Source organism: Pollicipes pollicipes, unplaced genomic scaffold, assembly GCF_011947565.3.
Source record: "Pollicipes pollicipes isolate AB1234 unplaced genomic scaffold, Ppol_2.1 Scaffold_5724;HRSCAF=6776_pilon_pilon_pilon, whole genome shotgun sequence".
Classification (NCBI taxonomy): domain Eukaryota; kingdom Metazoa; phylum Arthropoda; class Thecostraca; order Pollicipedomorpha; family Pollicipedidae; genus Pollicipes; species Pollicipes pollicipes.
This window is the reverse complement of record NW_023596746.1, coordinates 32154381-32177789: the sequence shown is the minus strand read 5'-3', so window position 1 is coordinate 32177789 and position 23409 is coordinate 32154381. Positions and strand designations below refer to the sequence as shown.

General features: G+C 54.2%; 2 protein-coding genes and 1 long non-coding RNA gene across 3 annotated transcripts; all 3 read left to right on the top strand.

Annotated features, from left to right (window-relative positions):
• The first annotated feature begins 339 nt into the window (after nt 1-339).
• On the top strand, nt 340-3223 carry LOC119103969 (SID1 transmembrane family member 1). The gene has a single exon (XM_037227679.1). It carries the CDS (start codon nt 367-369, stop codon nt 1894-1896), a length of 1530 nt encoding a protein of 509 aa, XP_037083574.1. The 5' UTR covers nt 340-366; the 3' UTR covers nt 1897-3223.
• A 1561-nt stretch (nt 3224-4784) lies between these two features.
• Nucleotides 4785-20858, top strand: LOC119102952 (popeye domain-containing protein 3-like; the record flags this gene model as incomplete). The annotated part of the gene is made up of 7 exons (XM_037226402.1): nt 4785-4901; nt 6399-6488; nt 7106-7243; nt 18104-18287; nt 19216-19456; nt 19887-20039; nt 20769-20858. Coding segments are annotated over exons 2-7 (888 nt in total), but the record flags the coding sequence as incomplete, so codon positions are not given.
• A 34-nt stretch (nt 20859-20892) lies between these two features.
• LOC119103711 (uncharacterized) lies at nt 20893-22365 on the top strand. Its single transcript, XR_005094802.1, has 3 exons — nt 20893-20952; nt 21501-21604; nt 22320-22365. It is a non-coding gene; the product is annotated as an uncharacterized LOC119103711 (long non-coding RNA).
• Nucleotides 22366-23409: the final 1044 nt, after the last annotated feature.

Below are 23409 nucleotides of genomic sequence, written 5' to 3'. Positions count from 1 at the left end.
TGTGCCCGTCGTCCCTGGCGCGCGATGCGTGCTTCGTGACGGTGGGGGCGGGCGGTGGGCTCGGCCGTGGCGCCAGCATCTACAGCTACAAGCTTAAGCTGTCGGTGCTCAACGAGTCGACGTGGTTCCTGAAGGAGGGTGCACCGCCGCGCGCGATCGTGGTCACGCCAACCACGCCGTCTGTGTTCCAGTACCGCTGGCCGGACGACCCGCAACGTGCGCGCCGTGCGCGTGACGGCGACCAGCGGCACCGCCTCGTGCGGCGGCGGCGAGCCGCTGGCCGAGGAGGCCGAGGGCGACCCGGGCGCGTGCGGCACGATGGCGCTGCAGCGGCCCACGTGCCCGCTGACGCTGACCCCGGCCGAGATGCTGGCCGGGGCGCGCTACCTGACCTTCACCGCCTGCGGTTCGACCATCGTGCACCGCGACGAGCTGCCGGACGGCTTCTTCGTGTCGACGCTGGTGCACGAGAACGACGAAGCCTGCTACCCGGACGGCGATCGCAACGCGACCGGCGACCGGCGCAAGCTCGTCCGCTTGTTGGTGACGGAGCACCACGCCGACTTCTCGTACGCCGCGGCACCGGTGCTGCTGGCCGTCGCGTTCGTGCTGATCGGCGGCATGAGCTTCTTGCTGCGATCGCGCTACGCGGACTGGATTGTGCTCTCGCAGCTCGAGGCAGTGAAGGGGGCCGAGGCCAGCGACGCGGCGGAAGGCGTCGCCGGTGAGTGGATGGTCCACGAGGAAGACCGCCCGGCGGCGACGCGCGGCAGTCTGCTCAGTCCCGCCAGCGTGCTCTTCACGTGCGCCCTGCTCATCGTGGCGTTCGGCGTCAACAGCGTGTACATGGACCTAGCGTCAGAGCGTCGCTCCGGCAACATGGACGCCTGCTACCGCAACGACCTGTGCAGCCACGACGTCGGAGACCTGCCCGACCTCAACCACGTGATCTCCAACGTGCCGTACGTGGGCGCCGGCGTGGGCTTCCTGCTGGCGGTGGGCGCGCAACGCCATGTGTACGCGGCGGCCAGCTCCGGCGCCGCCTCGCCGCGCGGCGTGCCGCACGACTTCGATCTGTTCGCGTCGCTGGGCGCGGCGCTGATGCTGGAGGGTTTCACCAGCGGTCTGTACCACGTGTGCCCCAACAGCCGCAACTCGGACATCGACTTCTTCTTCATCTACTACTTGTACTGCGCGCTGGGCGCCAAGGTGTTCCAGACGCGGCGCGGGGTGACCAATCGCTTCCACTACACGCCGGCTCTGCTGGTGGCCGCCATCACGCTGCTCGGCTCCCTCCAGTACCTGGCCGGCCGCTCCTACGCCTGGTGGGTGGTCGTCGTGCTGGTGCACATGACCGGCAGCACACTCTGGGCCGTCCAGATGTACCTGCGCGGCGACGTCGGCTGCTTCCTGCCGGTGTGCAGGCGCACCACCGCCGACCAACGCACGCGCCGCATCGCAATCGTGAACCTGCTGATGAACCTGACGCTGGCCATCGTAGGACTGGTGGCGCCCAGCGCTTTCAGCGACTTTAGTATGTACGCGCTGCTCTTCTTCACGCTCAACTCGGGCCTCTACATCGCCTACTACTTCGGGATGAAGAAGCTGCGCTACCGTGAGAGCCCCTCTCGCCTTTCCGTGGCCTTCTTGCTGATGGGTCTGGCCGCCGTCGTGCCGGCGCTAGTCGTCTTCGTCTTTTACAACCCGTACAACACCGAGGAGTCGGCCGCGCTGTCGCGCACCGCCAACGCGCACTGCGTGCACTTCGGCTTCTTTGACGCGCACGACGTGTGGCACTTCCTGTCGGCGACGGCGCTGTTCTTCCTGCTGATGGGCATCCTGACCCTGGACGACGACCTGCTCGCCACGCCTCGCAACAAGATCCCCGTGTTCTGACGGGCACGCGCAGAGCCTTCCCGGCTGCTGCCCCCGCGTCCGGTGGGTGCGAGGTCACACCATGCGATGGCGTCCAGAGGCTCTGAGGGACTCCGACCCACCTGATGTGCGTAGATCTGCAGAGCCGGGGATGTCAGAGCAATACTCAGTCGCTCGCAACCTTTTGCGGTGGCGTCTAGGAGCCTTGGGGGATTCCAACCCATCTGATGTGCGTAGATCTGCAGAGTTCGGGATCTCAGAGCAATATTTAATCGCTCGCGACCTCCGCCAGAGCTGGCGCGGGGCGGGCGTTTGTATTAATTAACTTCAATCTTGTGTTGTTTCAGTGATAACAAGGTGTGATGATTAAATCATCCTTGCCAGGCCCTGTGTGCCCCTGTGTGGTAGCATGATGTAGGGACAGTGGTAGCAGTTTAGGAACAGGGGTATGGCCTCTCCCCCCCCCCGCCATCCCTACAGCTATATTTTGCGAAAAAATCGAGCAGCCAAACGGTGTTAAGTGGCGGGACACGATTCAAAATACCCCCCCCCCCCCTCACACACACACACACTTTGGAAGCCCTTTCGCCCCTGTGTTTTCCACTCAGAGTCAGTTTATCGTGCGATGTTTTATAAGAATAAGATAAGAGTAACGAGCTTTTTGCGAGATGCTTGCTTGCGTGACCCAAAGACCCTTTGCGGGCGTAGTCACGGCCACGTACTGAGTCAAAACTGGATTCCCTACCAGGTGATACTGTCGTAGTCTTTAAAAAGACACGGGTTGTGATGAGTCTCGTGGTTATCTCCGCTTTCTGAAGTCTGCATTGGTAAAGCTGCAGTGATTCAACCGCGTTCGAACCTGAAACGCGTTTCGGGAGAATTGCAGACTTCTAAGCAATACTCGCGCATCGGTTTGAACGCTATGAATGATTGCAATACGAGGCCTCTACTTGCCAATAAGCAAGTGAAGTGAACTTATCCAACTTTGTGTGTGATGCTCGCTGTTTTTGCATGCATTGCTTCTGTGTGCCCCGACATAGTCGGTTGTCACTTGCATGAAAACCATTTCCATGGCTCGCTCCGGCCACTAACTGCGAAGCACCTTTTGATGGACATTTTCTAGCTTTTTACGTAGTGAGCACCGCTGTGACTGTGTGCTGATAATAAATGCGTCAGTCACGGCATCTTGTGGTGTCTTTTGATGGGCATTTGCAAGCTTTGTGCTTACTGAACACTGCCTTTGGCTGTGTGTTGATAATACACGTGTCACTCAAGGCATCTCTTGGTCTAGGGTGGCGCGCCGCGTGCAGCGCTTTACAAGAGACCTCGCGAGTTCCTGACGGCAGAATGCTCCGCTGCGTTACCCTCCCCTTTCCATTCACAGGCAGACTGCGCAAACGCCATACCAACGACACCACAGCACACCCACTTTCAGTCCGCACCAGTCCCTTCTAATCAAGTACTGCTAAGGTTCCGCCCGCTCGCGCCACGTGTGTTCTTCCGATTGCCCGTCCCAAAATCTGTAAAAGACTGTCAACTAGCGTTTCTCAGCATGCCCACAGATGGCGCTAATGTAGTACATACAAAATGCATCCATGGACATTGCGTGCGCCGCAAGTGATTCACAGCAATAAAGCTTCTTCGGTGTGCGGTCTGCGGTTCCAGTTACAGTGAGCGGCTAAAGAGAAAGCGATGGCATGTTGCCGGCCGCGCTAATGAAATGCATCTCGAAGTTCAACTTTGGCAAATTCTGCCTATATCCGGAGATGTCATCAATATGTAACGCTCCTAGCACGGTTGAATAAATCAATGGCTCATTTATTTCAGTAGCAGCATGATCAGCATAAAGGAAATCCGACCTGGGTTTGAACGACGTGTTATTTTTTATTCAAACATGTCCAAACGTAGTTGTTACTTGTCTCATGCTTCGAACCCATGAGACAGATCACCACCAAACCTTCACCATTCAATGTTGCTAAGTCAACAGAAACCCTTTCCAGAAGATTGTGACATTTGGTAACGTCAAATGTCACAAAAATGACACAGTAGGAAAAATATTTGTGCAGACAGCTCCATGCTCCAAACCTATAGAACAGATCTTCTCAAAACCTCCACCAATCGGCGCGCCATTGTCGATATCCTTTTTCGCTCCGAGTGATAACCCTGGGTCAGGTTTAAGGTCACCAGAAAGGCGCAAAACCGCCAATATTGACTGTAGGCAAGCTATTAGTGACCTTTGCCTGGAGCTAAGGTGACCATCTTCTGGTAAAGATAAACTTGACTGTAGTGTATTAGTTGATATCTTTTGTGGTAATCGATCACATCTGCTCTGGGCATGTGGTTTTGTGCAAACTGTTGTTTTGCTGTTCTTGGCGTTTTTTATGTGACCTTTGACCTGATCGAAGGTGATCATTATCTGGAAATGCATTTTATCGTCCATGGCGCATGGATTGGCAAGGGTTTCGTGCTGATCGATTTCAAAAGCTCGGAATATGGGGGTTGTCTGCAGTAAATGTGGCTTTGGACGTTTTTAGCAACCTTTAGTCCGATACAGGGCAGGGTATTTTTTGTACAGGATGGGTAGCGGCTATGATGCATCGATTGGTGGAGGTTTTGTGACGATTGGCCCCACAGGTCATCACCTTTTGGAGAGACCCAGCAGCATCGAATGGTGAAGGGTCGAAGTCGATTGGTCTTACAGGCTCAGAACATGCGGTTGTCAACGGTTTTTTAACCATTTGTCCCCATTTTGCTGGGGAACTCAGCCCCTCCCCAATTAAAATGATGGAAGCAAACCTGATTAGCAGAGATGGCGCTGGTGCGTTTAATTTGGTTCAACAGTGACGTCATAAAGTGGCCGTAGGTCGGTATTCAGCTGTATCAGTATCTCAACGAAGATACATTTTCAGTTACTCCAATGCGCGGATGCGCGTTTGGCGTTGCGCAGGTTGTAGTGTGAAGCTTTGGGAGCGAGCATGGGTCGGAGGTTGAAGGATTTATGGAGATTGATGCATGGCTCTGATTCGGTAAGGGTGATCAGTCAAAGGTAAAGTTAAAAAGTGTATGCAAAGGATTTGGTGGCAAACGTCATTGGATTTATAAATGAAATTTGTGATTGGTAATCAGTTTTATGGTTGTAAAACAATGATTGGCCCCATTATGTCAAGTCAAAGTTCAGTTTTACATCTCCTTACATATGAGAAAATACCCTGCAATGACACAAAACCTAAACAGGCATGTATTTTTTTAATGTTGAGCACAATGGTATGTAATTTTATGTGTTAACCTATATTATAGTGTAAGGGTCCACTAGTGTGACCATGTTGTCCCACCATGTGTAAGTCATCATTGGGCTGGGCTGCCATAAGGATGCATGGTTGTTGCTGCATCACCTCCACCACCAGTTGCTTCTCAGATACTGGAAGTTTTAGGACATGTTTTGGTATCAAAAAATGCAAACAAATATGTGTGATGGTTGTTTTAGATGGTACTGTTTGGTTGTGTGATTTGCCAGGGAAGCGTCCTCAGAAAGCCTCAGAAAGGCTTTGCATTGCCCTTCCCTTCTATCAGGATGAGGCTTGATATTCAACCTAGGAAATCTTCATCAGCCCAGAACATCTTGTTTACATCCAGTAATATTTAAGTGGATGAATTCTGCCTTTAAAAAAATCCTAGGTGGCAAGTGGTGACCTCCAGCACATGATTCAGCATCATAAACTGGAGTTTGGTTAAGTCTGCTGCATGTGTGGAAAATTGTTCTGACCACTCTAAGGATGTAAATTCATTATATCCAATCCATTATCCTGCAAGGAAAACTCTCCCAAGGTTCTAAATCATACAACCTGTGGCTTAAAAGCATTCAGCTAGCTTTATTGAGGCATTGATTGCTTAAGTTTGTTGCACAGAACATTCTGAATGTTTGCATGCAAATGGGACCCTCAGATACTGGCAAAAAATTAAGACCAGCTGTTCTTTGTTGATAATTTAAATGGTGTAAAATGATGGAGCATAGTTTGAGTGGTGATAAGAATGCTTTAAGGCAGTGACACTTCTGTCAGAATGAGTTTTACTGATTTGCATAGTGTAACAAGTTGACAGATCAGATTCAATAACTTAAAAGCACTACTGTGATGCAATGTGGACATTTTGACCTTGCTGCCTCTTTTTGGAGTAGTTTGTTATGTTCTCCTGATAAACCTTCCTTCATAATTATGAAATTATCCACAAAATAACTGTTTTGATCTGTTAACTAAAAAGGAGAGTGTTACTAAACATCTTAGCTGGCACAGTGTACCAGCAGCAAACTTTGCAAGTGCAGTTGCATTGGCTTGTTTGGATGTTAGCACTTCTCCTGTGGGCTATGGAGTGGCTGCATTTTCTTTCCTACATGATTTGAGTTATATTTGAGATGTGGACAATATCTTGGGTTTGTTGGGTTGGGTAGTGAAAGAGTGGCATTTAGATGCATTGTCAAACCCATGATTATCAGCCTGATATGTCTGACATCTAGTATGTATTTTCAGACAATCTGATGCTCATCACTATGACTGATGCTGGCATGGCCATGTGGGAGAATACAACAGAAGCCCATGTGGCTGGAAACAGCACAGAAGGTAGGAAAATGTAAAAACTCCAAACATCATATTGCACTGACATGGCATTGACACCTTCATTTTCAACACAGATGGAGCAATTGAGATGAGAATTGACATCACTCTTGTCATACCTTGTTAGCTCACTTACTTTGACACTGGTAGGCTGTGATGCATGTGTGGCTGATGGCCAGACATCTCCCCTCAGGGCTTAGTAACACCTGGTTATGTTCAAAAAAGTTACCTGGCAAAAGGTTGTATTCATGCTTACACATCAGATCTGGGCCATATCCCCCCCCCCCCCCCCAGCCCCAGAAATTGTACATGCTGCTTCACTTCATCCTGGGTGACAGTATGTTCTGCCTCATTCATGCTAACAATTGTCATTGGAGCATGGTAGTGAAGGTTCTGTTGTATTTTACCCAACTTTTCTTTTTTACCAACATGCTATCTGTCATGTTCATAGGCATGTAGTAGGATACTGTAATATCTGCTTCTGTCATGTTGTTTTACAGTGGTGCCCCCTCCAGTGGTGCCTCCCACCACCAATGGTGATGCCTCCTCCGGTGGTGTCCCCTCTTTGGTGGTGCCCCTTCAGTGGTGCCCCCCTCATTAACTGCCGCCGGGCGTGCCACCAGCGGACGGAGCGGGCTGCCCGCTCTGGGCCGAGCCGCAGCACCTGCTCTTCCAGCTGGCCAACGGCTGCTTCCTGGTGTCGTACGTGTCGCCTAACTCGCAGCGCGGTCTGCTGGTGCTGCATGCTGTGCTCATTCTGGGTAAGAGTCGGGCCACCGCCGCCGGCGTGCACCGCGCCCTTGGGACCTGTGCGTGCATGGTGGGGACGTCGGCGGCTGGCGGTGAGCTGCGTGGAGATAAACCGCCAGAGCGCGAGATTTGCAGCGTGACTGTGAACGGATGTGAGCTTGGGTCTGAATGCGTTCTCATATCACGTAAGTTGTATGGGTTTGGTCGTCGCCGAGCGCGAAGAGTCGGTGGAAATAAGGAGTTTGTGATCGGTTGTTTAATCAAGTGCCTTTGGATGGCCCGTGACATAGGGGGCAGGCAGGGGCCGTCCATATGTTGCGCTGCGTATGGAAGAGGGAGGGTTTTGATGGAGGGTAACCAAAGCGTTACCAGGGTAGGGTATTGGTACTGCGTGACGCTACGCTCAGGCTGAGTTGTAAAACGTGCTTAGTTTGTTGTAATGTTTTAAGACCTCAAAGAGAGTGTCTCGCATTGATATGGGGCTTTCAGCTGGAATAGCCATTTTGTAGATCATTCCAGTTCATCTCACAGCCATGCCCTTTTTAATCCACGCGCGGCTGAAGGGAAGTCAACTTCCCACCTACCCCACGATTTACACTTTCCCCACCGTCACGATTTTTGGGGCACAGCTTATAAACGAACGCTTGCAGCGACTAATTGGACATCCTTTGTAAATTTGAAGTTTTGATATGCCAAGGTCAGCCACTTAGGTTAGGTCAAAGAGGTCAGCTTAAAAAACTGCACATCACTTTTTGTGCGCGTTGTTTGCCATTTCTGAAGGTCACTTAAGTAATAGAGCATGATGGTAACTACGGATTTACATTTCAGATTTTGCGGAAAAGGCAAGCTTGGTGACCTTGGTGAGGTCAATTTATGCTATCTTTCGTAAATGATGCTTTTTGTGTGGTTTTTGGCGTTGTGTATATGAGGAACAAGGTACTAACTCACGTGTGCATCCATCTTATGACCAGAGATTACAAGACAGTAGCCTTGATTATGGCCTACCTCTGTGGGTGCCTTCCTCAAAACGCATGCTGAACTCAAAACAGACGGCGATATAAGGCAACTTGGCCGCCGAATTCGAACTTTGAACGGAAAATATGTTGTATTATTACAATGCATAGAGAGGTCACAACAGGTCACGTGAGGGCATGCAAGGCCATATGAGGTCATTCAAGGTCAGTGACCCGTTTTCAGTAGCGGAGAGGCTGAATGGACGAGTGTGACGAGTGTTATTACGTCTATAGTGTGTTTGTGAAGCTTATGACGTTAATTTCATGTACCAACGTGCCCGTTCTCATTTTTGTCACAAATACCAAGCGTTGGAGGGACTATGCATGGTGTATGTAAGAGATATACGATCTTGAGTACCCGATGAAGTACAACACACCATTTTTGACCTCAGGAAAGCATTGTGCTGGTCACTAAGCACCCAGTTAGCACTTTGAATTTTTCATTTGGATGTCTTATGAGTTTGATCTACGGTGATAAGCTGGCTTCCAGGTCAACGTAAAACTAGTATTTTTGTGTCTGAGATAATATTGTTAGCCTAATGAATTAAACTAATTTAAAAGCACATCGTGAAAGAAAGCAAAACCGTATCGTCTTTGACACTTTTTGCTATACGACTGCTACCGGTATACCAATCCTGAACGGTGACCTGACCTAACCTGCCCCTTGTGGGGAAACGAAAACAGGCGGAATGGGCCATGCATATTAGGGTTTACTACTGTTCCCTATATATCCGTCTCGACGTGCTGACATCTCCCGCGGTGCCCGCCCTTCCCGCCAGGGTGAGAGGCAGGCGACGCCATATAGCCTCAGCAGCTGAGTGCGTCGTGAAGTCCCAATAACACACACACACATACATGCTGACATAAGTTTTAAGTGCATATGTCAGAGCAACCATTTTTCCTTTCGTGACCTCTGATGACCTCACATTTTAACCGTCAACAATTTGGGGTGCATTTTTCATGATTTGACTGGACCGTCACAACGATCATCTTTGTTTTCTTTTTGCACGGCGTCTGGAAGTTGGAGATCCCAGGGGGAAGTCGACTTCCCCTCCCCGGCTGGACGCGGTTGTCTGGAAGTTGGGGATCTCAGGCAGAGGTCGACTTCCCCTCCCCGGCCGGACGCTGTTGTCTCTAATCCCCGGTAGGGCGCAGGTTAAAGGGAATGTTCCACATTGTAAGATATTGGAGCAAGCGTGAGACATGATTTTATAAGCTGATTTATAAGTTTTAGTATGTTTCTTAATGAAGAAGGGTGCTGCAGATAGTACAATTTATCTGTTTAGTAAATATCCTCCTCAATCCGTCATTGCTTGATTACCTCATCGTACCTTGTACAACATTGATTGACAGCTAATTGACGACCAGAGTCAATGTTTCAGATATTGGACTGGTCGTCAATAATCGTGCTCATGAACGCCAGATATGAACGACTCGAGGATTATGTTTTTCGTAGCTTTGATCGCCGCATGGCCAATGGAATGGCATTGTGATGGCATCGTGGATGCCATCACAAATACTTGAAATAGTCTCCCCGGAATGGTCTCCATATCTTGGCGGGTATCTCACTCAGGAGCTAGAAGGGCTTAAATCTTACGAAGGGCAGGGCTGTGAACTACACCGAATGATCTCCATGGTGGCCATTTCAGTTCAAACCACCATACAAATGTGGAACACGCCCTTTAAAGGGAGTGTCTCACTTTTGGGACATATTTAAAAACATGCTCTAGTGAAATCTCAGGACTAGTTGCGCCCATAGATGCGGGAACGTTCCAAAAAGTGGGGGCTAAGCTCACGGCGTACTTCAGGAACTTTTTGTGGAAAGCAGGCCCGATGACCGGGGGGAGGGGGGCGGGGGTAGAGATGGAGTTTGTTATCGCTCTTTGTTCAAATTATGGCCTACCTGATATACATTTAGAGATATACATTTAGAGCTGTTTATCACTGGTGCACAATCTCGCCTATGCGACTCATCTATGTCATTCGGCAAATAATCCTATTCAGGTTCCCAGTACTGTTCGTCCATTCCAACATTGCCTTTCCTGGGGAGGCGAAATTCCACGACCGGGCAGGCATTTTGGGTCATTGAGGAGGCATCTGCCTCCACAGGGTAGATGCCAAAATACGGCCTGGGAATACGCTGGTGAGAATTTTGAAAGTGAGTCAATGGCTCGCAGTGCGACAGATCTTGCATGCGCCTTCATTTCGCTAGCTGTTTTTCAGGAGATAAAACTTGTCGCAGCATTTCAGACGTAGGCTAATTCGAAGCTCAAATCTGCCACCAAAAGTGTGACAAAAGCCATAAAACAGGAGATTTTCCTTTAAATTCAAGCCATAAAATGAGGGCCGTTCTGCCATGTATTCCTTGCCAGGGCCCTGCTCCCGTCCGCTGTCGGCGGCCACTGTCCTGGCCCAGCTGTCTCCCGCATGACTGACTGCGAACTGATCGTATGGCTACTCTGTTGCGTATTTTTAGATCAGTGTTACTGGTATTTGGTGTGCAAAACATATGTTGGACACCTGCAATAGCATCCCCAATTATCTTTCCTAACATCACACCACCGCAGAAAAAGGCCTCTGGCAAGCTGCCTGCCTTAGGTATGAACTGGCCCAACAGACATTTGGTTGCCCATCAGTCAACGTAGACGACTTGATCTGCTTTTGTGTGTAGGCAAGGGCGTAGCCAGAACCTTGCCAAGTGGGAACACAGGGTTGACAAAAGCCCCTCTTACGGTGCCCTCCCCCCTCAGAAAAAATCCCCGGATATAGCTCACTTGTTCACAAGGGACACGGTTTTCTTCGTTTTATTGTTATTTTTACGTCGTAACCAGAACAGAAACGAGAGGCTACCGTGAGATCAATTTTGTTTGCATTTTGAAGCCAGCAAAGTACAGAAATCAGGCATTGAACGACCGCATAGAACAAATCACCGGCCCCCTGAATTTATAACGGTTTAATGTTTTTTAAGCCAAGTTTACTAGCTTTTACGGTTTTTCTACCACAATAGAATTCCGAAGCGTTGTTAGTATTTTTATCTCGTTTCCAAGACATTAGACGTTGCGAAGGTAGATTGTAGATCAATATGCTTGATCGAAATTTGACGATGAAAATTCGATTGTAGATCGAGCGGTCAACAATGTGCATTAACATGGTCAAGCCGTTTACGTCTGAAAACGTTCAACGTTCAGTCAGAATCGACAACAATGTGTGTAACGTGGTTTTGACAGTGATACAACTTATGTACCATGATTTTTTAACACCCGCGCTCGCCAATTTCAGCAAAAACCTCGACACCACGTGTTGCAGTCTCCATAGTCCTCGGAGCGTTAGCCAAGTGACTAATTTTTAGTCGTGGTCCACAGGTAGATGAAAATGATGACACTTCTGAGATAATTATGTTTAAACACTTAAATCGATTAGTGACTTAGCGACAGGTTATGTGACGTAGTTTTGAGCATGTGCGCTCGTAAATCTAGCGACAGAAACCTCGACTACAGGCGTTGCAGTCTCCATAGGCCGCGCAGCGTCGGCTCAGCAACTAATGCAAAGTTGTGACCAACGGGTGGACGCAAATGATGACGCTTCCGAAAGAGGTACTTTTTAACGCTTTAGGATATCAAATCTTACATTTAGAAGGCAGGTTGGGTACATATTTCACGTGCGCGGCTTTTATTCTGATGATAAGAACGGATTGGCCCCCAAAGCGCCGCCAAGTGGCGGTGGAAATGGAAGAGTTAAGGTAGAGTCTCTGTTTTTCCTGTTTCTGTAACTATTTATCTGTCCAGAAGACAGATTAGCACGGTGCCCGCCGTCTGGTGGCATTTGCAGTAGCCGACGCCGTTCGGTTTTACGGAAGCTGCGACCCAGGCCATCGCTGTCCTTGTTGTCGTGGTTGCGGGCGGGCACGTTCAAACCTATTGATGTAAGTTGTGTCACTAATCCATTCGGAAAAAATGAACATTCTCAGGCAAACATGGGATGGTGTTGTTCGTTTTTTTTCGCTCATTTCGACCCCCAATTCAACAATATTGAGACCCTTTATTTCCTTCTCGGCAAGGGGCCCCTTTAGAAGAACACCAGGGGCACATGACCGTTTCTAGTCGAGGGCTGAAGAGCCATTCCGCCCCATCGCGAAGCGTCTTCTGGCTGTCGTTCTGGTGACACGGGGCGGGATCCCCTGGTCTTTCCAGACGTCCTTAGAAGGATATGCCGTATCATATGGTTCCCCTCCCTGACACGGGAGGCCTTCTGATCCGTGCAGTCGGCCCCGGATCAGCACAGGAGGCGTGCTTGACGCAACAGCATCCCTGATCGCTGCAGGTGGTCCAATAATTGTCACGCAGGCTCCAGTTTCATATTTGTATATGTTCTTCAGAGATATTGAGGACTCCCTGATCGTAGATTGTAGATGAAATGTCCCAAATTTGTATTATCATGGCTAATCCACCTTCGTCTTAAAATATTCAAGAGTCGGTCAGAATTAATTACTGATAAAAGCTATGTAATATGGTTTTAAACATGCACGCTCGCAAGTCAGCAACAACAGTCTTGACGCCCGGCGTTGCAGTCTCCGTGGGCCGCGTGGTGTTGGTCCTGCGGTTGTGATTCTAGGCGATGGCTCATAGCAAACGACAAAAGATGACGCATCTTGAGGAAGATGGGTGGTGAACTAGGTAAGTCGGCATGTATGCGTAATTTAGTGCAGAAGTAAGCCAACCACGACCTTAATCTGAAAGGGGGCGGTAGTTAACACTGCTGCCCCCCCCCCCCCCACCTTGAAAAGTGGGGGTCCCGTTGCCCCCCCCCCCCCCCAGTTCCTACACCCATGGTCGCGTCTAATGAAGGCGGTGGGTGGTGCCACTGTAGTACTGTCAAGACAATAGGGAAAAACATGTTTTATTATATCCCAGTCCAAATTACACCGTTCACGCTTTGTTCTGCACTACCCAGCAGGGGCACATCCAGTGGGGGGGGGGGGGGGCACGGCGTCATGCCCCCCCCCCCCTTGGGCCGCGAAGGAGCTCATCGGCTCCGAGGGGCCCCATACCTGGCCGAACAGACGCATTGTCTTTACATAGAACGCAATAACATTGAACGTCTTTGGGCTTCCAGGCGACCAATAACAGCTGTAGTGGAGGTGAAGGGCCCGCGAGTAGATTAAACTTATTATTCACTGATTGAGAGGGTGGTGATCGGCAGGTCTAAAGACTGCTTACGCTGTCCAGAGTCCCCACGCCGTTTCTGAGGCCCTATGTGCCACTTGCGGGGTCAGCCTCATCGCTAAGGAGCCTCCCACGTTGCCTTTGATTTATTTGCATTTGCCCGGGGCCCTGTGCTGTTGCTGGGGCTCTTCCTGCTTATGTGCTGGGTGCTCATTGTCAATGAAACCGTTTCCAGTGACCTAGCAAGGATTTTTTTCATTCGTCCGGAACGCTCTATACGCTCGAGCCGGGGAGGGGGGGCATATGTTGATATGGCGGGGTATTCTTGTTTGCTCAGGGGGCCTTCACGTTGGTCACAGTTAACCTACTGGTGCACTCACGATATGCTCATGTGTCCTCTACGCTGGTCTAGGACCTTTCCAAGCCTCTGTTACTTGCGAAGGGCCTTACGCTCTGGTCTGGGGCCTATGTGTTAACCTACTGGGGCTCCCTCGGTCGCTGTCGACGCGCCCTAAAACCCCAATCATCATCATCATCACTCGGTCGCTCGGGGCCCTCCAGAGTGCGCCATGGGTACTTCCTATTTAAATAGAGGGTCCTTTGCACTTGTTGGGAACCCTATCTGTTACCCTGCTCGGGTGCGCTAGATTGCTCCTGGGCCCTGCACATTTGGTTTCGGTGTTTGAATGTAGGGTCTAGAATCTTCTAGAATCGTGTGATATCGAACAAAAATGCCAGACTCGGTGTTTTCGTGCGGTAATTGACCATCCGACGTGTTTTCATTAAAATCGAAACTCGTTGCAAAAGCAATGGCTTGTTCCACGGACGCATGTAAAGCTGGAGCAAGCCTACTTTATATCGGATTTTAATTCTTATGCCATTTGTGGATAAAAACTTTGTCGGAGCTAGAAGTGTACGAATGGGAAGTCCGCGCCACGTACCTAAAATTGGTGTCAAATTGGTTTATGCTTCCACTTTATGAGGCTGCGTGCTTGTTTACGATGTCGCCGCTCATAGATGTTTACGTCTTTTAGCAGATGGAAATATGGCTGGGGGTCTGGTCATGCGCGGATCTTTGTGAAAGCGGCATATTCATTTGCTTTTGTATGGTTTGAAATTTAACTCCTTGTTCGGCTGTGTGACAAGCGAGGTTAAGGCGGGTCTTAATGCCGTCTGTGTATCTTATTAAAGGCCCCTGCTGCAAGTGAAGTTGTGGTGTGTGCTACGCCGTCGTCATTTCGCTTTGCCTTCATAATTTCATGTTACCGTGCGAACGGATATTCCGCTCGCCTGAGTCTTGTGTTCGTCGCTATCTCAGACATACGTTAGACGTACACAGACCGTGCGATGGCATGCACACAGCGCGTTGTTCCGCAGCGCGTAGCAACTGACGCATGTTGCGTCGTCGCGATGTCTCAAATGGTACCGCACGGTAGTGCGCGAAGGGGAGATGGTTGCTGTCGGCCGATGAAAACGCGGCTTTTGGCTGCGGTCGACCCGCTCCGTCGCCCATCCACCCACCCGGCCGGCACGCACCGGACGGGCCAGCTGCGTCACGCCCCGCCGACGGGCCCGACACACGCGGCACCGGGTTATGGGTAGCTACTGTCGGCACCGGCGCCACGTGGCCCGCGGCGGCACGTCGCAGCGCCGGCGGCGTCGGCTGACGTCGGCTGGTGCGGAGCCGAGCAGAACGGCCGGCCCACCGGCGATGCTGCCATTCCGCGCAGTGTAAATAACGACATCATGGCCGAGGCCATCACGTCGCGCAAGAAATACCTGCGATAATGACGGTCGTAGAGCAAAGACAGTACGTGTGTAGTGCGTGATCTGTGTATGCCCTAGGAGCTGCATAATGGAGTGCATAGGAGCTGCATAAGCAGTGTACGCGTACATTCACCTGATGAGGTTATAATCACGCAATGGATGTCATCGATAGTGGTTACGAACAACGCATTAGTTAATGGCATCCCTCGGTCATAAATAGTGGCATGGAACGCGCCGTCTAGGCGACTTGTTGGCATGCGCGAGCATGTAAGCCAAAGATGATCCAAACGAGATAGAGGCGTAATGCAAATTAGATGTAAGCAATCAGGCAGATCCAGTTACATCCTGTCAACGAAGCGCCTTACGGTTCACATAAAAATGACTGAAATGCTATCTGACATGGCTCCACCTCAGGATGGTACTCGCTACCCTAGTAAAATGTCATCTGTGGCTTCCCATTACAGTTATTTTCACCATTGGATCCGCTATTGGTTGACACCATAGGCTATCAGCTATCATTGCGACTATTAAGTTAAGTCAGGCTGTAGCTTTAATGAATCTGACGTTTTTGATAATGTATAGATTCGTTGTACTACCGCCCATGTTTGTTACATAGATTATGGTTCTATATTTGTAACGTTGATTGGACAGAGCAAACTAAAAGAGTAGATGCGATTTAGCTGCCACGGATCAGGTCAGACCCGCGCTTGGACGTCGCCAGCTGGCCTCTGGATGGCCTTCGCGCCTCAGGAGCACGCCACGCGCACGCTGGTCAGCTCAGCCTCCAGATCAAGAAGACTTTGTAAACCCAGCCTCATTCATTGTTCGCTCGCGTGGCGTTGGGACCACGCGGGCTCGCTGACGACAGCACGCTGCGTGAGCGTCTCCCCCGACGTGACGTCACAGTCTGCCCAACTACGAAACTGATCAGCCTGAGTCTAGCAACCAGACAGGGCCAACATTGCCGGGCGCCGTGCAAAGCCACGCTGTGGACGTCCGATGTGGTAGGATTCCGCCCTGTTGTGCGAGAAACGCGACGCCTTAAAAGGGTTACGGACCCACGGCGCTGTGCCGTGATCTTGGGCGTCTGTCTCGCTCTGGGAGATGCAAAGCAGGGAGCGGCCCCCCGGCCGGGGTTGGACGTCGCCCGACATCTGCGGCGGGTTTGTCAGCACCACGCGCTGTTGGAGGATGTGTCAGTACAAACCCCCTGTTGGAGGGTTTGTCAGTGCCATCCTCTAATGGAGGGTTTGGCAATCAACCCCCCCCCCCTCCTCCCCTTCCGCCTCCTCAGGTGCTAGGACTTCCCAACGACGTATGCAATATATAACCCGGCCATACATCATAGCCGACGGGGACGTAAACGACGCATGCGATATATATCGCCGCGGACGTCGCCTGACGTCTGCGGCGGGTTTGTCAGTGCCACCCTCTGTTGGAGGGCGTTGCAATGCCACCCCCTGTTGGAGGGTTTTCACTTCCGCCCTCTGTTGGAAGCTTTGTGAGTGCCACCCTCTGTTGGAGTGTTTGTCAGTGCCCCCCCCCCCCCCCGCCCGGTTGGAGGGTTTTTTCACTGCCACCCTCTGTTGGAAGGTTTGTGAGTGCCACCCTCTGTTCGAGGGTTTGTCGGTGTCACCGCCTGTCGGAGTGTTTTGTCACTGCCACCCTCTGTTGGAAGGTTGTCAGTGCCACCCTCTGTTGGATGGTTTGTCAGTGCCACCCCCTGTTGGAGGGTTTTTCACTGCCACCCTCTGTTGGAAGGCTTGTGAGTGCCACCCTCTGTTGGAGGTTTGTCGGTGTCACCCCCTGTCGGGGTGTTTGTCACTGCAACCCTCTGTTGGAAGGTTTGTCAGTGCCACCCTCTGTTGAGGGTTTGTCAGTGCCACCCTGTGTCGGAGAGTTTGTCAGTGCCACACTCCTGGACGGTTTATCAGCGCCACACGTGTCACACTCTGCCGGAGGGTTTGTCAGTGCCACCTTCTGTCGTAGTGTTTTCAGTGTCACCCTCTGTCAGCTCTCTGGAACGCGGTCGTATCGAATTCGCATGCTCTGTCATTGTCAACGTCCCCCACACCACCCAAGGTGTCCACGCTGTGTGTAAGATCCTTCCGCTAGGAACCGGTGTAGCCACTAGCCCCTCCTACTGTTGTTTTTTTTAGGGGGGGGTCTATTTTTGCGTATGTAACGCGCGTGCGCGTCAGTAACATGTGTTGTATGATGTGCGCCGAGTATATCCGATGGGTATGCGGTGCAATTGAACGGCGGTCATGCTATTTGTGAAGTGTGTATGATGATCCAAGGACGCTCTGTGGTTTGCTGGGTAGGCGAATCATTACATATTCAGTGTTATTTTCCACACTCATGCCACGCAGGACTGTATGGATTACGTTCCAGCGGCTCCACCCACATGTAGCAGTGCTGCCCTTGTGTCATACATGATAGCCGATGTCCATACATTGTTGCAGAAATAATGTTGCATCAGTGCATCCAGCTTAGTACCGGAGTAAATGTTACCTATGGCTAAAAGCTGACCCGAGCCTTCGCCTAGCCGGACCTTCCTGCAGAGGAACGGGTTCCCAGTTGCGTTATCAGCTCCCCCCCCCCCCCTTCCCGCCTACTCAGGTGCTAGGACTTCCCAACGTCGTTATACTATACACGACACTGCGGCTCAAATAAAATCTCGCTACGCACTGCTGACGCAAATCTATAGGCTTCTTTAAGTTTCAACTTTTCGGGCATTGTTTTTGCTCCCCCAGGTATCCTGGATACGAGGCTGAACCGTTGCGTTTGAACGATCCATAGTTGGTCCTATCAGGCGTGCGACTCGAGCGGAAAGCCCTACAGCGTGCATTGAAGGCTGGCGGCTGGCTGACAGGCTGGGCTGGCCTGAGCTCCCGACCGCCTAACGCGGCCGGCCGCTTGTCGCCAGGCTTCTTCCTGTACTCGATGTGGGGCTGGAACGTCATCTGCGCGCCGGACATCTTCACCTGGAACTTCCTGTTCGTGCTGCTGAACATGGGCCAGGTGCTGCACATCATCTACCAGATGCGCCCGGTCAAGTTCGACCAGGAGCTGGAGGAGCTCTACAAGACGCTGTTCGAGCCGCTGCGGGTGCGTCGCGAGGGTCCCTCTGGCTCGGGCGCCCCCGTCGTGCCGTGCGCGGCCTCGGCTTGTGTCGGGTTTCCTTGGCGATCGCTCTGATCACTATCTCGACTCCTCGCCGTGTCCGCACTGCCACTGCCCTCACACTTCGTGGTGCGAGTGCGTGTCTCCGACTGCGCTCGCTGCCCCAGTCGCGTGCGGCCGGTGTGGTGTGTGGTCCCAGTCTTACATGTTTGTGCCGACTGTGGCGTATGGTCTCAGTCTCAGACGCGTGAGGCCGCCGTGGAGCCTGGTCTGGTCTCAGACGCGTGTGGTCACTGAGGCTCTTGGCCCAGTGTCAGTCTCGTGTGGTCACTGAGATGCTTGATGCGGTGCCAGCCGGGTGTGGTCACTGAGACTCCTGACCTTATTCCCAGTCTTGGATGGTCACTGTAGGCTTCTAGCCCATTGTCAGTCGCGTGTGGTCTCTGAGGCGCCTGGCATCAGTCTCAGACGCGTGTGGTCGCTAAGGCGCCTGGCCTCAGTCTCCGCTGTGTGTGGTCGCTGAGGCGCCGGGAGCAGTCTCGGCCTCGTGTGATCGCTGAGGCGCCTGGCCTCAGTATCCGCTGTGTGTGGTCGCTGAGGCGCCTGGCCTCAGTCTCAGTCGCGTGTGGTCGCTGAGGCGCCTGACCTCAGTCTCCGCTTTGTGTGGTCGCTGAGGCGCCTGGCCTCAGTCTCCGCTGTGTGTGATCGCTGAGGCGCCTGGCCTCAGTCTCAGACGCGTGTGGTCGCTGAGGCGCCTGGCCTCAGTCTCAGACTGCGTGTGGTCGCTGAGGCGCCTGGCATCAGTCTCCGCTGTGTGTGATCGCTGAGGCACCTGGACCCCAGTCTCAGACGCGTGTGGTCGCTGAGGCGCCTGGCCTCAGTCTCAGACGCGTGTGACGCCGCTGCGGCCCTCAGGTGCCCGCGCCTGCTGTTCCGTAAGCTGGTGAGTCCGGAGCACGCCCAGCTGGTGACGCTGCACGCGGGCGAGGCGTACGCCCTGCAGAACCTGACGCGCACCGACCGACTGGGCGTGCTGCTGGCCGGCAAGTGCAACGTGCTCGCCGACAACAGCTTCCTGCACAGCATCGGGTCCAACCAGTTCCTCGATAGCCCCGAGTTTGAGTCGACCAAGGCCACCGCCGAGGAGAAGTTTAAGGTGCGTGGTAGGCGGGCCGCGAGATAGGTCGGTAGTGAGTGATGTGAATGCCGCATGTTGCGTGGCCTGTTTAAGGTGCCTTGATGAGTGGAAAGACATCGAAGGTCGAAAGAACATCAAGGAGGCGCATCTGAGAGGTCACAACGTGTCATGTAAGCCGCCTGCGTGTGTATTGAAGAAGTCTGTCTTGTAAAGGGAAGTCGTGTAAGTCAAGTGCCTCCTTCCTAAAAGGAATACGACGCGTGACGCGATGCGCCTTTCTTAGGACGCACTGCTACATTAGCGCTGAGGCGCGCCGGCGCGAGTGGAGGGCCGGTCATCTGTGACAGAGAATTCAGCCAAAGGCTGACGCCGGTCTGTTCCATTGGCGTACCGCGACCGTCGGGCGGCAGCCGGGGGCGCTGTCTGAGCCGAGCCGCGTCTGTCTCAGGTGGCCATCATCGCTGCCAGTCAGTGCCGCTACATCTTTTGGCACCGCTCGGCCATCGAGTACCTGTTCGTGAAGGAGCCCTACCTGGCCACCGTCCTCTCGACCATGATCGCCCGTGATATCACCACCAAGCTCTACTGCATGAATCACAAGGTGAGGCACTACTCGCTGCCCAGCTGATCCTGCCAGGTCTCGGCGGTGCGCTGGTATGGGCTAAGGTTGAGGATTGAGGCCGGTGGTTGCGGCATTGCCCCTGGTCGCTGGCGCTGATGACCGTCAGCTACTGCGCCAGGCCTTCTCACCGGTCGCGGTGTCGCCCGTACCTCCGCCGGGCTGCTGCGCCGGGCGGCCACTCCGCTCGATCGCTGCGTCACGCCGTCCCGCTCCTCGCCTGTTCGGTCACTGTGCCAGCCTGCCCGGCCGTTATGCTAGCGCCGTTCTTAAAGCGACGGCCCGCATTCAGCCAAAGGTCAGGCGGGCTATTATCTGTGAGAATGGCTGCTGTCGGTAACGGTGCGCCGTCACGCTGATTTCCGGCTCGTTGGTGGCCCGGCTGTGGTCGTCCGAATCGCCCGCCCGCGCGGCTGAGCTCGTCGTGCGGAGGCGTCGGGGTATGTGCCCGCGGCGGCACCGCAGCGTTCGCGAACATGCGAAACGTGCACTTGCTCCCGCTCGTCGCACGTCTCGCCGTAAATTGTTGCCGTCGTGAAAAGCGGCAAGCGAGCGACCGAGTCCGGCTCGCAGCGGCGCGCGCCTGGTCGCCTCGCGTCGTCAGCCGGGCGGCCGCCGGTCCGCTGACGGTCCGCGGACGGTACGCTGATGATCAGCTGACGGTCTGCTGACGGTCCGCTGAAGGTCTGCTGACGGTTGCCTTGTCCTCAGGTGGTGACGGGGCGCGGCTCGGCGCTCGACATCCGCCTGCCGAGCATCACCTCCTCGCTGAGCTCGTGCGACGCGCGCTCGCCGCGCGCCGCGCCGCACCGCCCGGCGCGGCCCGAGCCGCCGGGCAACGGCGAGGCGCCGCGGCTCGGCTTCGCGCTGCCCTCGCCTGAGCCCGACCGGCTTCGTGAGTGGACGCTCCGCGCGCGCGCGCCCCAGAGCGGCGCGGTTGGACGGGGTGTTGGTGCGCGGGTGTGCGGCTCCGGCGCTGTCTGGAGCTCGGACCCGGCTGGCGCCCGGGCAAGACCCGGCGTCGGCTCACCGTGAGCCCGCATCGAAGCCGGAGCTCGCTTTGAGCCATCACCAGGGGTGCCTGCCTGTACGCCCTCGGCCCGCGGGCAGCTAGGTTACGTATGTGACGCGTGTGGGGGCCAATGGCATCAGCGGCTCTGCCAGCCGTGATAGCATGGCGGCCCAGCCCGCAGCGCTGCCGCTTTGGCGAGGGGTGTCGTGTCGTTCGGCACATCGATATAAGTTCTGCTGCTCAGCATCGCACACTGTTGCCGCGTCGTATCGAACAAACCGCGGCCGCTGAGCGTCTCCGTTTTTGCAGACTCGCGCTGTCCGCTCCCGCGCGCCTGCTGATTAGCGTGAATGTGCGGGGTGCGTGAGCGGTGGGTCTGCACGCTGACGCGGCACGTGACGGGCCGCTGACGACTCGCCCGTGTCCGTCAGGCGCCTACGAGCTGGGCCGCAGGAACGGCTCGCTGCCCAACAACAGGATGGAGCCGCTGCCCGAGCTGCCGTCTGTCGACGACCTGGTGCAGAGCACGCGCGAGGTTAGGTCACAGCCCCCGCTCCCCCCCCCCCCCCCCTCCCTGCTCCCCGGCGGCACAAAGGACCGCCGGTCCTTGGCGCGGCGGGCGTGTTTAAACGGACGTTTCGGTTTCAATGGCCGGCTGTTAGTGACGATGGACTCGGCGCTGCCTCCCGGGAGAAGGAGAGCGCCGAAAGATGCCCACAAAGGAAGTCTAATACAGCTCGTTCTGACAATGTTCTCAGTGGCTCATTTGTTGCAGCGCTTATTTCAGCTGGGTTTTCCATGTTGCCCTTTGGTTGGTAGTTGGCGAAGCTGAAATGCTCACGGAGTGGGTCGTTCGTGCTGTGTAAACTTAAGTGTGCGTTGTGTGCGGTGTTTTATGTCGTTACACCGACAATTTCCCGGCACGACGGCAATTAGAACTCTATGCAAACTACGTTTGGCTGCTGTCTCCGCCAAAAATAGGCACGGTAAATACCCGCTTACTTTATGGAGTTCCACATGTAGGAGGTTACCGACAGTGCCTTCAACTCGCTTACCGCCGGTGGTCTTAACGTAAACGTCTGATAAGGCGCCCGGTTGCCTGTTGTCCGTCTCCACGTGACCCGACTCCCGGTCTGCTGGACTTGGACCTTTAGCAGCAGCGCCGGCGCTACAGGGGCAGGTCTGTGTTGCCGTGAGCTGTCTGGTTTCACCGAGAGCTGACCGTTGCGCCGTGGCGGTGTGTCGTCCAGGTGGCCAACTGGCTGGAGAAGAACGTGGCGCTGCGGGAGGCGCCAGATTCGGCCAGCAGCGAGCCGCGGGGCGGCGCGCGCCGGCCGCGGCTCCACTCGGCGACCACCTGAGCGCAGCGGCGCCGCCCAGCCCTGGCGCCGCCGGCGGCGGTGTGGCGCCCTCGTGGCCGCTGCCACGGCGCCGGTCGGCCACCCCTGGCAGCGCATCAGCGCCGGCACGGGTCGGACACCCCTGTACCGCGCCAGCCCTGGCCGGCCACCCCGTGCATGGCAACGGCCGATAACCCCGCATTGCACCGGCACCGGCCTCGCGTGTCCGCAGTGCGGCAGCGCCGGTTGGACACCCCCGCACGGCGCTGGCGCTGGCGTGGCGTCCCTGGCCCGCCACTGGCGCGGCCCGTCAGCCCTCTGGCAGCGCTGACATTGATCCTGCCCCCGGAGCGACAGGACGGCGATATTTGGCCCGGTCAGGGCCGGTGTGAACCGCCGAGGTTCGGCCCGCCCTGCGGTTGATGTCTGAGCCCCGGCCTTCTCGGCGGTCCCCGATTTGTGGTGTGCTGCGTTTGTCGCGGTCATTCGGGTCAATAGTCTCAAAACGACTCGTTTTGGTCATTAAATATGGCAGCTGCTGCCGTCAGTTTGTTGTGTATTGTTTTGGGCGCGGCTTTTGCCGTTCGTGGTGGCTCCATCGAGCTGTGTGCTGCTCGTGTTCTCCACTCATCTCGTTGCATCCGATGTTCTGTGTCATCTGCGCTTCGGTCGGGTTTGTGGAACATGCACTCCTAGTTAACCATTTCAGCAAGTTTGTCTCCGTCTGGCCAGTAGGATGTGATCTGTACCACACAGCTGCGAATGAGTGTTTCCTATTAGCCGGCTTGGTCCCGACCTGTACCGCCTGGGTACGGCCCGTCCCGCCGGTCTCGCCCCGACCCCGAGCCGTGCCGCCTGGGTACGGCCCGTTCCGCGTGCTCCGTGTATACGTGTTGCCTGTTGACCCTGCCGTCGGCTGAGCCGCGACGGTTCGCGCGGCCGCGGCGGCTCCGGCTGCGCCTGCCGTCAGCTGGCCGGGCCGGCACCCCGGCCGCCTGCC

Coding starts and splice junctions, on each gene's coding strand:
- LOC119103969 (XM_037227679.1), top strand. CDS start 367: ATGCTGGCCGGGGCGCGCTACCTGACCTTCACCGCCTGCGGTTCGACC.